General features: G+C 38.7%; 1 protein-coding gene across 1 annotated transcript in view; it reads right to left on the minus strand.

Moving 5' to 3' along the window:
- The window catches only part of CSMD1 (CUB and Sushi multiple domains 1), a 2,292,800-nt gene that overhangs the window by 1,926,773 nt on the left and 349,658 nt on the right, over positions 1 to 16,369 (minus strand). Inside the window, exon 2 of the mRNA XM_019488443.2 lies at positions 2,585 to 2,801. Within this exon, the coding sequence (XP_019343988.2) occupies positions 2,585 to 2,801 (217 nt within the window). The remainder of the gene's footprint in view (positions 1 to 2,584; positions 2,802 to 16,369) is intronic.

The following is a 16,369-nucleotide window of genomic DNA, read 5'->3' on the forward strand; positions in this document are numbered from 1 at the left end:
CACCATCCATTTGAATTCCAGTACTGCCTTAAGTGCTGTTACTTAATTGCATATAACAAATGAACAACTGTTCAAAGATGTAAAATGAAAACAAATAATATATTTATGGGTTTTTTCCCAGCTTAATTAAAATTTTGTTGTGTTGAAGCTTTCTTATCAATTGATAATGAAATATTGATGTTTAACTAAAAGGGTTTTCTTCAACAGTATAGAACAGAGAAATCTGTTTTACTTATAACTTAACAATGGAATTAACATTCCAACTTCTTATCTTTATGCAAAGAAGATTACAGTATTCTACAAAGAACCCTAAAGCAATGCCATTACATGTAGTACTTTGGACCATTGTACTAGATGTTCTAATTTTGATAATGGCAGATTCCAAGCACCTAATTTAGAGATGATGTAGCAAATGTGCTAAGGTACTTGGTATTAATGGTACTGAATTCATCTCTATAGTACATAAATATAAGTCTATTCAGTCCAAGTTGCTGTGGCCACACACATCAGTGCTGCTTTTATATAGTGAGATAAGATTAACCTAGGTTAATCAGTTTTATCTGAACTGTAAAAGTTGCTAATAATAAAATAGGTTTTGCCACTACACACTATCTATAATTATCTATAGTCCATTAATCAATGGATTAAGCAATACACCTTGCTATCAATGTACAAAATGATTGTGTTGTTTCTATTCTATGCAGTTTTGCTATGGCAACCAAACAAATATGAGGTAGCAGACTAGATTTAATATGTAAAATGGTGTGAATATTGGATCATTTGCAAGTGTTATATACTTTCATATCTATTATTGAAAAATGCCTCCAGTTTCTGTATGATGATTAATGAATTTTAATTATCCAAAGTCTACTATTGTATTTTCCATCTACAGATCTACGCAAAAACATCAATATATATATTCTCAAATAAAGAGACCAATTTTCTGTTTCACGCTAATATTAAAAATATTTGCTGATATCTGCTGAATGATTTGCCATGAAATGTGTAATTGTAACAAACCTGTAGTACCCTGTGTTCAGTGCAAAGGCCAAACTAAAAGTTACAATACATAAAACATACCAACAGAGATATATTATTTAAATCTCATTGTTCACTTTCAAAACTCTTTAAAGACACTAAGCAAGTTACTCAATGCACCTATGCAGTAAATTCATGTACCGGAGTCATCCATATTGCATAGCTAGGAAAATTCAGGAACAGAGAAGTCAAACGACTTTTCTAAGGACAGAATAAGTGAAATATTTGTGCCAATGTTACACTACAGCAGTGAACTCCTCACTCTATTGAAGTGAATGGCCAAACTTCCATTGATTCAAATGGGCAGGATTACACTCCAGGAGTTGATATCTGCTATTCTTGGGCCTATATTTGTGCTTAGACTAGTCTCTCTCTAGTGAACCTTCTTCCAAGAGATACATGGACCTCAGTGAAAAACAGCCACACCCTTTAGCTATTATTACCAAAAGTATTTGATGCAAAAGGAATCCCCTTTCAAGGTAATAACCTAACCGATACCAAAAGCAAACATTTGCCATACTGAAAAATGCACACATTGCACAGGTAGCACTTCCTGGGCCTACACAGTGAGACTTACTACATCTCAGAACATATACATCACCTTTCTATATTTGTTTAGTAATAGAACACAACGCCACAACACATAAAGGACGCAGATATTGAATCAACAACATTGTTTTTCAGTATTCAGCAAATCCTGTGTTTGAAAAGAAAATGGCAAAACCGTACAAAATATTAATGTACTTTAATAACAAAGTTAAACTGAAAGCACTGAGAGCCAGATCCAATAAAGTACTTAGTACATAAAATAGGACTGAGTGGGCCAAATTGTATTCAATCTGTTAGGAATCTAACTAGAATTTAGATGCCTAAACGGGATCATATTCTGCTCTGTTCAAGTCCTTGCAATATTATTTCTGTAACCCACCATTATCCTAGTCTAAAATTAAATTTTAAAAGTAATATGGAGCAGAAATTACCCACCTTTTGCATTAACAGTTTCTCAGGAACTCAGGCATATACCACATAGATGGAATAGGACCTCTCTATGTGAAGCAAAGACTGACCCCTGTCCTCAGCATTTCATCTTTGACTTCTTCTTGGCAGTTATACACTAAGTGTGCTGCCATGAGATCATTTCCTGCTCACGATGCTTGCTGTTTTGGATCCAATTCTGAATTGCCTTAAGCTTTCAAAGTCCACAGGGAGTGTAAGAGCTTCACACCAGGTTTCGGTATCTATTTTGGACACCAGACACTTAAAAGCTAGGTATTAGAGCACACAATAATGAGGTGCCTAAGCCTTTTATTGGATCCAGTTCAGGATTCCATTTACTGGACAAAGGAATATTTATATTCTGGGAAAATCCTGAAACTATTACAGATTTTACACAAGCTGTGGTTACATTGCTTTGAAAATGTTTACCTGGCCAATAGCTTTTTGATTTCCTTGGAAATGGAAGAAAAATCCCACTAAACATGATATCAGAAAGTTAAGTCCTTATATACAGTAAACTTTTAAAAAAAGAAAAGAAAGAGTACTTTACCTCACTTTTAAATTGCCTTGTTGTGGCTGTCCATCATAAATTGACAAAATATCAAAATCTTCCTCAAGAGCAAATGTGTGAAATGACAATTGTATCCTGTTACGTTCTCCTGTAATAATGATCCATGTACAGTTGGCATAATTTGGATAGCCATGAGGAAATCCAGGACTTTCAATGGTACCATTTGGCCCCTGTACTAAACCGCCACAGTTCTGTCCTGAAAAAAGAAAAAAAAAATGGAAATATGTAATTCTGTAGGCTTTTTTTCTGGATCTGACTTTCTCACATTTGTTTTTTAAAAAGTCACCATATTTGAAATTAATAGTTTTATGCTTACTTTTGAAATATTATAGGCAACATATAAAAACATTATTCTCTTAGGACCCAAACTCCAATAATTGAGCATTGAGGAACCCAGTCAATCATTTCTGCAATCAGTCAGTATTAATCATGCTGATGGTTTTTTGAAATATGTTGATGTTTATTCAAAAATCTATTATTATAAACCTAGTAATTTTTATGATTGTGAAATACTCTTTTGATATCGGAAACTAGAATATAGGCACATATCCTTTATGCCTTATTTTGCACTGAAAACTGAGCTTAATATATTTCCCATAATTTTTGCATACTACACCTCCTCCCCACCCCATGCAAAGCAGCTACTGGAAATACAGGTATACAGTAAATGCAAGAAATATGTAAGGGAAAAGTGAAATTCTGCATGGTTCCACAGAACACAGAACAGTGATGGTGTATAGATATATTTAAATACACTGGGAGAATTCTCCTAGATTTGTTTTCCTGGTAAAAAAAAATTACCCAGAGCTACATGTACAGACATTCAATTGATGAGGCCCTAAAGAGTTGAGAGCTTGTAGTGTTGACACGGTACAGCCAGGAGGGTCCCTTGTGCACATATCTTAGCATGCTCAGCAGGCTCCATTAATCTGCCTGGTGACAGATAGCAGGAGTACACAGACTCATGGTCATCCTAGCTAGGGACAGACATTACACATAAACGGGTATAAGTGATCAGAAACTGGTTTAAACCTATGACAGAACAGATATTTAGTGCACATAAACCACTTTGAAAATGGCTGAAATCAGTTTGAGATAAGCCTGGTTGAATATCATACCAGACATAACTGATTTCGATCAAACCGATTTATGCACTTATGCAATGTCTGTCCCAGACCCATTGCTGGTTTAAGATAAATCAGACACCCCCAGCACCCTGGGATGTTCTCTGGGCTGCACGAGGCTCTCTGCTCCACAGCAGGGCTGGTCCCTCCCTTCTGCTTCCTGGCTGCAGCTCCAGCAAGACTGCAGGCTGTTCCCTCCCTCCCCCTCACCACTCCCTGCAAAGCAAGAATGCTGCCCACCCCTCTGACTTGCTGAGGAGGTGTCTATGTATTAGCTAATAGACCACATGCTGGCTATGGTCCCTGCTGAATCAACAGGCAGCTGTTAATGTCCCTCTGTTGATTTGTTAATGGGGTGATAAACACTGAGTTAGGAGTGATAAACACTGTGTTACCAATTCCCTGCTGGGATAATCAGAGCACCAGGGCCTGAACTTACCCCCCTCAGCTCAGTGCTGTGGAAGCAAGGAATGGCTGCGTTAGTGCCCCACTGGCTTGTAGCCTAAGCCACTGTAGGCATGTGGCTGCATTTCTGGGATGTCTGTCCGGTTACAAAACTGATTTAGCCTAGCCAGGTTAGACTAAACTGCAAATATTGAATTAATTCAGGCTCAGGCTTTTTGAATGTCTGTCCCTAGCCCGTTTCCCAGCAGGACAATGTGGAGAATGAAGGGAGCTTGTTCTGCTCCCTGCTGGACACACTGTCTCCCTGGGAGGGAAGGGGGATCCTGGAGGGCCATGTTTTCTTCTGAGAGGCCATGCCTACATGACAAACTGCACAGTAGCCCATGAGCACTGCACATTAGCATCGTGTGGCAGGAAGCATGATGCAACACTACTGTGCAGTAATCATGAGCTACTGTGCAGTCAGTGTCATGAAAACGCAATTCCTCAGCTTGATTGTGTCATAACTCCAGTTACTGTGTAGTCATTTAATACTTGTACAAGTGCTAAATGACTTATACAGTCACAACACTGTATACACTTTATACAGTGATGACTGTGCAGTCAGAGTCTTGTGTAGACGCAGTCAGAGAAGCCACAACATGTACTTTTGGGAAATATTCAGTGTCCCAAAAGAAATATTGCCTGTCAGTGATTTAACCTTCACTCTTCCCATATTTTTTTGTCTCCTGGAGCAGTCATTTTTATTTTGGGAGAAAAAGCCTGAACAACTGAACACTCATGTTTTTTTTCTGGGACAACAGCAACTCTCCCAAGAGAAACTGAATGTTTGTACAAAGCCTAAGTTGGCTTGGTTCCCTAGTTGCTGCTGCTCAGCTGATTGCAAGGAAAGATCCTTTTCTCTTTATCCTGCTTTTCAAAAACAAAGTTTGTATCTTATTCTGGCATGTGTTGTATGCAAGAAATATGGCATAACATTTATGGCAAACCATTATACAGCACAATTATTATACCGTCTCCAGATATTCATGCTTTTTCTCCCAGAGATATTACTATTACTAGTAAAGAAAGGGTTAAGTATATAAAATGTTAAGAAGTAACCCTAGGGATATACTCAGCATGTTCCTGCCTCCAGTTTCAGCATCCTGCAGACCAGTGTGAGTATTTGCAAACTCATTAGCCCAACATCATCAGCAAGCTGACTTGACTTGAACACTTGTGCTAATGTCTTACCTGATTTCATTAATCCTACATACCACAGACATACTGAAGTTTAGAATTAAACTAGTTTTGATTCATGAAACATTTGCACAGACAAAAGGCTGTGAACATTTTGTGCACAGTAATGCATAGATTATTACATGTTTCTTAAGCACTGCAGAAGTATAATCCCAGCTTTTATTGTTACACCCAAACCAGAAAATTATTTCAGGCTACAATATTATTTTTAACTCTGCACGAGTAGGTCTGAATCTAAATCATTCAGAAGAATACTGTCAAATGCTTGTGGGAGGTTTCTAAATCTTAATAAAATGGATTTAATAAAAGAGATGTGAAGGTTAAAACTAAGGAACTAATAAATAACCATTTTCCATTAAATTTAAAATCTAGCAATAACTCTAATGAGTAGATAATGAAGCTATGGGAATTCAATAGGGCTTTGAAGAAAAAGGCTTTTCTAGTTCATCCACCAATTGCTCCATATTGAGTCAATAAAATGCAGACATTATTAAACTTTTCTGAAATGTGAATGAACTGCATCATAATCTCAGCCAGCAAATTTCATGTATTGTTTAATATTTGAAAGTTCTCTTAGGCCCTGTGTCAACCCGTTGTACCCCTGCCCCATGAACCACAAAGAAATTGTCCTGTAGAAGGTAATTAATCATTTTACACCTCTTTACGTATTTAATGATAATAACCTTGAAAACTAGGATAAACAACCAGATTAGGAATGTATGAATATGCCAGGTTCAGGTGCTGCATTCCTTCCACTTCCAGGGGGATGATAGGGGAAGGGTGAAGAAATAGAGCCTAAAGAGTTTTAAAACTATGAGCAAAAAATGATAAGATAGTTCCAGAATGTGGGGATGGAAAGGAACAGCAGATAGATGGAACTGGATGTTTCTGAGGAAATGTGACATAAATTTAATCCTGAGCTAAATTCTCTCCAGAGACTGCAGGCTGCTCCCCACCCACCCCATCATCACTCCCTGCTGAACAGAAATTCCCACCTCCCCTCTGCCTTGCTGAGGAGGTGTCTGTGTATTAGGTAGCAGACCACATGCTGGCTATGGTGTGCTGGTAGGCAGAATCAACAAGTAGCTGGTAATGTCCCTCTTGTTTTCTTACTTGGGTGATAAACACTGTTATCAATTCTCTGCTGGGCTAATCAGAGCTCCTGCTGGAGCCTGACCACACCTCCTCAGCTCAGGGCTGTGGAAGGGAAGGGAGGGCTGCTCTTGCACCCCGCCCCCTAGTTTCTAGCCTGAGCCACTGCAGGCATGTGCCTGCATGTCTGGCATGTTTGTGCTGTTAAAAACTGATTCAGCCTAGGCAGGTTAGACTAACCTGCAAAGACTGAATCAATTCAGGCTCAGACTTTTTTAATGTCTGTCCCTAGGCCACAAGTCTAGCCACAGTTGCCCTGTAATTAGGCTTACTAACTGATCTCTATGGCAGCCTGTCTGTAGCAGTGTCCTGTCTGCAGGGCTCCAACCTACAGTCCTACTGAGAAGCAGCTAGCAGTGCAATAGGTATCCTACTGCTCACACAGGCTTTGTCTTATTGCTCTACTGCAAAGCAACTAGCTCTGCAGTAATCGCTCATAGTCTGCTTCCCTGGGGCCAGCTCACAACAACTTCTCCCTTTGCTGTCTTCCCTGACCTGGGGATCTCCCTTGCAGTCGTCCCTGACCTGGGGATCTCCCTGAGCTCCTTCTCCCTTAAAGTAACAGGCAGCCTGAGGCTCTCTGTTGCAGACCACAGTTTGAGAACTGCTGGCTCAGGAAATTGACCTGTTGGTTTATGGCAGTTATTAGTCCCAGGTCAGCAATAAGGCACATGAGTGGAACAGTGGAGGGAAAAGGGGGAAGAGCTGATGCCCATTTTTATATCTGTTCTGTCAATCAAATCTAAGTCTAAAGCCTCCAGAACTGTCAGATCCTGTACACCTCAGCCAATAAGCAAATTCAATATAAAATTATTTAAAATCTGAAACAGATTTTCAGTGGAAAGATATACTTGGAAAGCAATAATGAAAAGACTTACAGATGACAGTTGGCAGGAAATTAGATATGTGCTGGCAACACAAATGTAGCATACAAATAATTCAATTTTTTCTATAGATATATCACAGAGCAGCGATAAGCCACTGATGAAATTAATTTAGAATACTTCATTTTGTTCTGGACACTTTGATTCTAGAAACATTTCAATAAATCCAAGAGACTTCAGAGAAAAACCATTAGAACAGTTAAAAGACAGGCCTAACAAAAAAGTCTTAAAAGGAGACAAGGTTTATATAGGATTAGTGGTTAAAATTAAGCAAAAAGTTAATATAAGCCAAATATAAGGAAAAATATCCTAAAATTCAGATGCATCAACAGAATTTTCTCCAGTTATCCAGTCCCTGTCCTTGTGTCATACAGAGTACTGGAAGAAATAATGCAGTCATTGTTGTGAGGATCGAATTGGTGACCTAATAGACCATCCCTACATTCTATTATTGTAATTGTATAGGTTTATTAGCATGATATCATGTAGTTGCCTCTATGGATGTAAAATGGACTATTAGGATTATATTGCTTTTCTTTTGATACAGATTGTGAGAAAATATTATAATATGGATATTTTAAGGTCATATAAAAATGCAGTACAAGGTAACTGGAGCTCTTTGCTTGCAGTTGAAAGTTTAGTATTTGAAGGATTTCTAAAGATTGGAGTCAACATTATCTGTAAGGATTTAAGACCCCTGAGCTAATGCTATCATGATTTAAATTTAAGGAAGGGGCTGGTAAAGTATTCTTCTTCAAGGTTCCTTAAATCAGGTAGAATTGAACAAACATCCAGAGATGGAGATGCAGAATGGAATGTCCCTGTAAAGCCAAAGAGTTTGAGTAATGATCCCATGATTTGTGTCATGAGGAGGAAAAATTAAAACTATATTGAAGGTAAGAGTACCTGTATAAAAGCCACATCTATATATAAGCTTTATGTCATAAGAAAGGACCAAATGTGATGGGCTTGGAATAAAAAGACTTGAATGCTCAAGCACTTTCTATAATGTAAATTAATACAAGGGAAGAAGCAGCATCGGTTACTCAAGGAAGTGTTATGAGACCATCCAAACAGTTGATTAGGGACAACTTACTGGCTAACACTTTTGAATTTCTGTATAAGGGTAGCAAAAAGCATCCCGTTGAGTGAAGGAAAAGGGCAAATATAGTGTCCATCTTTAAGAAAAGGAAGAAGTAGGATCCAGGGAAATACAGACTTGTTAGCCTCACCTCAGTCCCTGGAAAAAATAATGAAGCAGGTCTTCAAGTAATACATTTCTAAGCACTTGGAGGAGAAAAAGATGATTAGGAACAGTCAACATGGATTCACCAAGGGCAAGTCATGCCTGACCAACCTGACTGCTTTCTATGATGAGATAGCTGGCACTGTGGATGCAGGAAGAGCAGTGGACATGATATACTTTGACTTTAGCAAGGCTTTTCATATGGTCTCCCACAATATTCCTGCCAACAAGCTAAGGAAATATGGTTTGGATGAATGGCCTGTAAGGGAGATAGAAACCTGGCTGGATCATCAGGCTCAGAAGGTAGCTTGATGTTTAGTTAGCAGCTGGTATCAAGTGGAGTGCCCAAAGACCATCCTGGGGCTAGTATTGTTCATCTTCATTAATGACCTGGAAGATGGGATGGAGTGAACCCTCAGCAAGTTTGCAGATAACACCAAGCTGAAGGTAGTATTAGATACACTGGAGCATAAGGCTAGGATTCAGAGGGACCTAGACAAATTGGAGGATTGGACCAAAAAAGAGCTCATGAGGTTCAATAAGGACAAGTGCAAAGTCCTGCATTTAGGTGAGAAGAATCCCATGCACTGCTACAGGCTGAGAACTAACTGGCTAAGCAGCAGCTCTACAGAAAAGGACCTGGGGTTTACAGTGGACAGCTGAATATGAGTCAACAGCATTTCCTTGTTGCAAAGAAGACTAACAGTATACTGGGCTGCATTAGAAGGAGTGTTGCCAGTAGATCAAAGGAAGTGATTCTTCCCCTCTATTCAGCACTGGTGCGGCCACATCTGGAGTATTGTGTCCAGTCATGGGACCCACACTATGGAAAAGATATGGACACATTGGAGAAGAGTCCAGCAGAGGGCAGCAGAAATGGTGAGGGGGCTGGGGCACATGACTTATGAGGAGAGGCTGAGGGAACTGGGCTTATTTAGTCTGGAAAAGAGAAGACTGAGGCGGGATTTAATAACAGCCTTCAGCTACCTGAAGGGTAGTTCCAAAGAGGATAGAACTAGACTGCTGTCAGTCATGACAGATGACAGAACATGGATAAATGCTATCAACTTTCAGCAAGGGAAGTTTAGGTTAGATATGAGGAAGAATTTTTTTCACTAGAACGGTAGTAAAGCACTGGAACAGGTTACCCTGAGAGGTTGTGGAATCTCTATTCTTGGAGGTTTGTAAGACCCAGATAAGCAAACCATTAGCTGGCATGATCTAGCTGGGGATGATCTTGCTTTGAGCAGGAGGTTTGGACTAGATGACCTCCAGAGGTCCCTTCCAACCCTAATTTTCTATGATTCTGTGGTATAAACTTTTTGCACAGTGACAATGTGCACTGGGACAGGAAATTATGCAAGACAATGTGTCAGCAATGGCAACAGTAGTAGACTTACTCAGACAATGAGTGATGCTGTAAGTTGTGTGACAACCAGTGTTTATTGTGCATAGATCTGTACAGTCATAAGTATACTCACAGTGTTTGACTCAGCCACTCCCACCACAGTGCAACCCTCAGCTGTAAGGGCTCATGACAATGATAATGACTTGTATACCTTCTTTTATTTGTAATCTCCTCTGGACTTTTTGTACATAACTGGATTATATTAGACTGCAAAATAAATATAGGTTCCAATCCACATTACTCTATGAATAGTTTTGGTAATGGTACTTTTCATAGTGTGCTCTTAGAATCATAGAGAAGTAGGTGTAGAAGCAAGCTCCAGAGGGCATCTAGTCAAACTCTGCCCAAGGCAAGATCATCCCTATCCAAACTCTCCTATACAATCCATAATATAAACTCTGCCCTCATATAACTCTGTCTAATATAAGACTGCCCTCAATCCAGACAGAACACAGACCTAACACCCTAGCCTTCCACAGATAAAACAGGGGAACCATGGCAGCCAACACTTGCTTCTCTTGATCATATATGTTATCAATATATGCTCAAAAGATCCTAGGTAGATGGCCAATGCGTCCCTCCTCCCCCCCCCCCCCCACTACAGAGGAAGGTGAACCCCTACCATACTCTGTACCAATCTAACTATGGGGTAAAATACCTTCATGACTGGAAATGTGATCATTCTGACCCTGAGCAGAGGGGCAAAAGCCACTAGCCAGGAACTTCCACTAGCCAGGAACTTCTGGCTTTGGTTCAAACATAAGCACTAGCACACCCCAGTCAAAATCTCAAGACTTGTCTGTAGCCAGCTCTGAAAGCCCCTTAGAAGAGTTAAAAACAAGGACTCTGAGATCAACTTTGTGAGTTGCTTTACAGAGTATAACACTGAACATTTATGCTCAATTATGAATTGAAGATGAAAATTAAATTCAGAACAGCCCTGCAAAAGTAATGGCCAAGAAAAACAAAAACACTAAAGTAATCACTAAGGAATTCTTTGCTAATCAGGGTCAACAATCTCTGTGAAAGGAAATACCAGCAATATCCAAAATCTAAGGTAAAAAAGCACCAAGTAAAGATAAAATGAGAGATGCCTCAATAACAATGCATAAACAATAAAACAGAGATGTATTTCACACTGTGAGCCAAACACTTCTGATTATATCTGATGCCCACGCTCACAATGAATAGCATCTTTCTCTGTAAGTAGTCCCAATAAAATCAATGGACCAATTTGTGTGGTAACGTACCACTCAGCTTGAATATGGGTATCTGGATCAGATCCTTCATTATTAATTTACTTTAAAAGTTGTCTTAGACTAAATGTGGAATGAGTCAGAACTGTTTACAGTACTTTCTGCAGGCACAAAAGGATTTCAGAAATATTTCAATGAGAGTTTTCAAGTCTTACTCATTTAAATGATCCCAGCTTCACAGGTACTTTAAACCTAGTAGCATAAACATATTCAAGCTCCTACCCAACATTTTTTTCATTCAAATTTTTATGTAAAAAAAAAGGTCACACTCTAATTCCATAGATAAATTCTCATAATGCCTCTTAAAAAAATATTACAAATAACTTTGCATACTTCAGTTTAACCAGACAAACAACTAGCTTGTACCAGAATTTCAAATCAAGCCAGATCAGTAGGGATTAACAGTAAGCAGATCCACAGTAAGTGTGCAAAATGTCCAGTTTCAGCCTTATTATATCTGAAAACAGGCCAGACTTGAAATTCAGTCTGTATTGTGAAGAAACAGTTTTGTCACTGATTTAATTATTACTTATTACTAAAGGGGCATTTATCCAACTTGGATGTTATTTATTTATTTATTTTATTTTTCTTTACCTGGATATTCACTAACATTTTATCTCTGTACTTCACCAGAGAATTTGGAATTCCAAACGTATTTGCATGAAAAAAGTACATGGAAAAAAATTTCCCCCCCCTCCCTTCTCCCCAGTGAACATATTTATGATTCATCTTAGTAGGACAGTGAAATGAATCATCATAAATGAGATTTTTATATTATGATTGCATATATTATTTGTTAAATAAAGTTTGCACCCTAAGCACTTCATAAAATAAAGGCCAGTTCATTTTGATGATCAGATGCAGTCCTCTTACTTGAAAATGATTCCCACAAAGAGACTGAATGAATGTTCAAAGGAACAGTTCCTCCTGGAATGGTATATCTAGATTTAGTGTACTACCTTGCCATTGGTTTTTGAATAACACCGGTGAGCATTAAAACCATGTCAAGTATCCTAAAACTGAGGCAGTCAGAACCATCTTTATTTTACCCTTATATGCCCTATATCTCAGCATTTATCACCATTCAGGGAACAGTCTCATTTTCCCTAAAATTAGTTCTCAGTAGGTGCATCTACACATGTTTGGTGTGATGCAATAAATTCCAGCACTATTTGTACTGGAGTCAGCTGCTGCTGGCCACACCGTTTACATGTGCACCCAGGAGCGCAGCAGTCTGAGCCAGGGCAGAGCAGCCCTGGGCTGGCAGGGTCTGGGCTGGAGGTGGGGTGGTCAGCCCCAGGCTCTGGGTGGCAATGTTGGATGGCAGAGGGGCTGGCTGGGGCACAAGGGTGCTACGGTGCAGGGCTAAGCAGCATGTAGCCACCACACTTTAGCACCCTTGTGCCCCAGCCAGCCCTGGCCACCATCTACACATGTTTCATTGCACTGACTGACTCTGCCATAAGATTGTATTGTCCCTGACAGTACTATCTTATGGCAGAGTTAATTTATTGTGCCCTAATATGGGCGTATGTGTAGACAATGACACTTTATTGCTGAGCTAATTAGTCAACTCCACAATAAAGCACACATGTACATAAAACCAGTGACATCTACTGCTACATTACATACTTATGTTTTATTTGCAGTTGAATATAACATAATGTGTTCTGTTGCTAGGTGACATTTTTAATAGAAACCACTACCATATCCATCATAGTCCACTTAAAATATATTTTGCATAACATTTTTTAAAGAAACACACTTAAATTGAAAGCAATACAAAAACAAACTGCTGCATAGTGTATGTATTTTGTATGAGCAAATTGTCACATAAATAAGTTATCTACCTAATTGCTTCTATATTTTAAAATAATTCACATAATTAATGGTAATGAAAATCAGAAGGGGCTTGCCTAATTTTCTGCCTCTTATGAATATTGACCTCAGTCCATTGCTCCAAGTCCTCAAACAGACCTAAAGCCCCCAAGTTAATTTTTTAAGGTATTTGATACCTAAATGGGATCCTCTATTTGGATAGATGTAGGTGAAATTGTATTTATCAGTTTAAAATCCAAAAAGTTTTAGATTTTTGGACCCTTAAAGTTGATATTTTCTCATTCTACCAAGTCTTAAAATTCAACACTAAAATGTCAATACCTTTAAAAGCATCTGCGACTAATTTTATACATTACATTTAACAAAACACTGCTTCTTCTGCATTTCTAACTGCAAATGGAATTCTGTAGAGTATCTAACATTAGGTAATGGGGGAATAAAAGGAACCTGTTGCCCCTTGATGTAATTTGTAATATTTATCTTTATAGCAAAAGGGACATTGCCAGTTCTGGGGGTAGTAGTGGCTGTCATGTTAGGGTAGCTTGTCACATTTATGCTTTAATTGTATTTGCCTGAGTGGTGAATTAGAGTATTATTTAAACTTTTATTTTATATTTAGCCTTATTTAACCATTGCTTAAGTTTTTGTATAGCCTCATTATTATTTTAACTTTTCATTTTGCTTGTGCCTCTATTATCAGCTGACCTTGAGTACTCTGACAAAGGCAGCTTATGGCCTTGAGCTTGCTCATATGATGTTTCTTTCCTTTTCTATAACTGAGAAGTTTTTTCTAACATAACATAGTAATAACCCTGTTACCAGCTCAGATTAACTGAATTTGGCACTAACCGGGTGAATCAGATGTATGAAATGACGGGATATGTTAATGAAAGGTGATAAGAGAAAACGAATGAACAATGCCCAAACCCAAGACACCAGTAAAGGACCAAATTAGGAGATGTACATGTGATGGGTTTCTTGAACAAAGGAATATGCTGACAGGATAAAATATGGACAATATGCTGACTCCAGGGAAACCAGTCCAGGAGCAAAGAGTCATCAGAAGAGTGAAATTGAAGGAAAGCATAAAAGGGGGCAGCAAGAAAGTTAAGTGTATGTCATCATAAATCCAGCCTTCAACACCTGTCTAGATATTGGTTGTCCCAGCCAACGACACACCTTTACTTCCAGGAACCGTTTATCCACCTTTTCTGTTGAGCAAAGTATCATCTAGGATTGGGTGAGATTATTGTCCTGTTTTGTTCTCTCTGTATATAGAAACTGTTAAGATAATATTTGTTGTATTAATGAAGCTAGACTTTGGGTAAGTCAGCTGTTTGTTTTCATATTTCATGTCCATTTTAGGGTTAATTGCACTTTAATGATCCCTTAGCACTATCTGGTGGACAGTGGTGCTAACAGTCATGAATCATATTTAACTTTATCACTGACAGAAAATTAATTTAAAATGACAGGTAAAATCCATTTGCTTATCTTATTTTACTTTTAAGTGTTTAGATTTCTAAACTAAGGTTTATGAACTTAGCTACTGATTTTGAAATTGACAGATCAAAGGGTCTTGTGAATGAAAATGATGTAATATTTATTACAAAGATATTTCAGTATAGTAGTGACTGCTATGTTTTAGCTTAACCTAAAAGCAAGCAAATACAAGCATTCTAAGTCTGTTTGCTCATTACTGACTAAGACTGCAAAGCTCTAAGCACCTTGACATCTCCAAGTATCAAATGAGCATTTACCCCATCGTCAGTAATAAAAAAGCAGGATTTGTGTCAAATACCTTCAACACGACCTTTCCCATCAAAACAACAAATTAATACATTTGCCCTGCAATTTATTTCAAGTGCGTGCTCTCTCTTGCCCCTTCCTAATAGTCAATTTTACCCCTTCTCATGTTTGGCCACAGAACATAGATGTCTCCAAATTATGTGCTACAACACCTAAATTTTAGGCACTCAGGGCTCTATCCAACAAAGGGTTTTGATGTAAAAAATAGAGCTTAAGCAAACTTCAGACACCAAAGTCCAAAACTGTGATCCCAAATGGCTCTGCTTCATGACTACATAACACCTAAACACCTCCTTTTGACTTGAAAATTTCCTGGTCTGAGCAATTAGGGAATTAATTCATGCTTTGGTCCCATCTGAACCCAGAAACTAGATGGAGTAGTACTGATATTCCCCATAGGGTTCAATTGGGCATGCATGCTTAGGTATGCTTAATACACACTTACAGAACTGAGTTCAAAGCAATGCACTTTTGTGTGTAGTAGTGGTTGTGACCACCTTTTATATAATGTCCATGTGAAATGAATACTCACCCAGGAGGCAGCAGACCTGAATCCTAAGCCCTTCTCAGCTTGAAGGCATTCAAGCCTACATTTCCAGCCACAGTAACTTGGCTGTGGAGATGTGGCTGGAGGGATGGAGATATCCTCAGTTCCTAGTGTTGAAATTAGGTCACTGGGCAGCCAAGATTTGGGGACCAGAAGGAGAACAATGAAAAAGGAGCATGACCAGGAAGTGGTAATACTGGTCCTTTTTTTAAGGAATATTTCTACTTTTTTATTCAAGGACTGTTTAATGCAAACTTCATGAACAATCCTTGGGGCAGAGGCTAGAGTCCAGGACTCCTTCATTCCAGCAAACTACACTCTAGTGATGAAGGCAGTCATGTTCTACTTGTTTTCTCTCCTTCTGACTTCATCAATCACGTATCCTTTGCTGTACAATGACCTAGCCTCTAAACAAGAGACGCACTCTGTCCGCTCCCTACTTACCTATAGTTTAGTAGTGAGGATGCTCTCCTGGGATCTGGAAGATGTTGGTTTGAAGAAGCAGCTCTAAAATCAATGTCTCTCTATTCCTGGGTGAGTATTATTACCACCAGGTCATTATATGAAATGGAAATACCATCTCCTCCTCCAGTTTTGCAGTAAACTGGCCCCCCTGTGGGATATATACAATGCTCTATCTTGCTTTAAATGTTCCTTAGTTCGGAAGCTGTATGCTTGGCTGCCCAGATTGGGGTGTATCTGGGCACGCATATCAGATGGAACTACAGACACCTAAGTTCCTTCACATAAATAAGAGGTGTCTAAAATTTGGAAAATGTAGGTGCTTTCTACATATAGGCAAAAATGAAACAAGAGTATTTTGGTTCTCAGTTCTGGACATAGACACCTAATATC

The sequence above is a fragment of the Alligator mississippiensis genome, chromosome 1 (genome assembly GCF_030867095.1).
Source record: "Alligator mississippiensis isolate rAllMis1 chromosome 1, rAllMis1, whole genome shotgun sequence".
Taxonomy (NCBI): domain Eukaryota; kingdom Metazoa; phylum Chordata; order Crocodylia; family Alligatoridae; genus Alligator; species Alligator mississippiensis.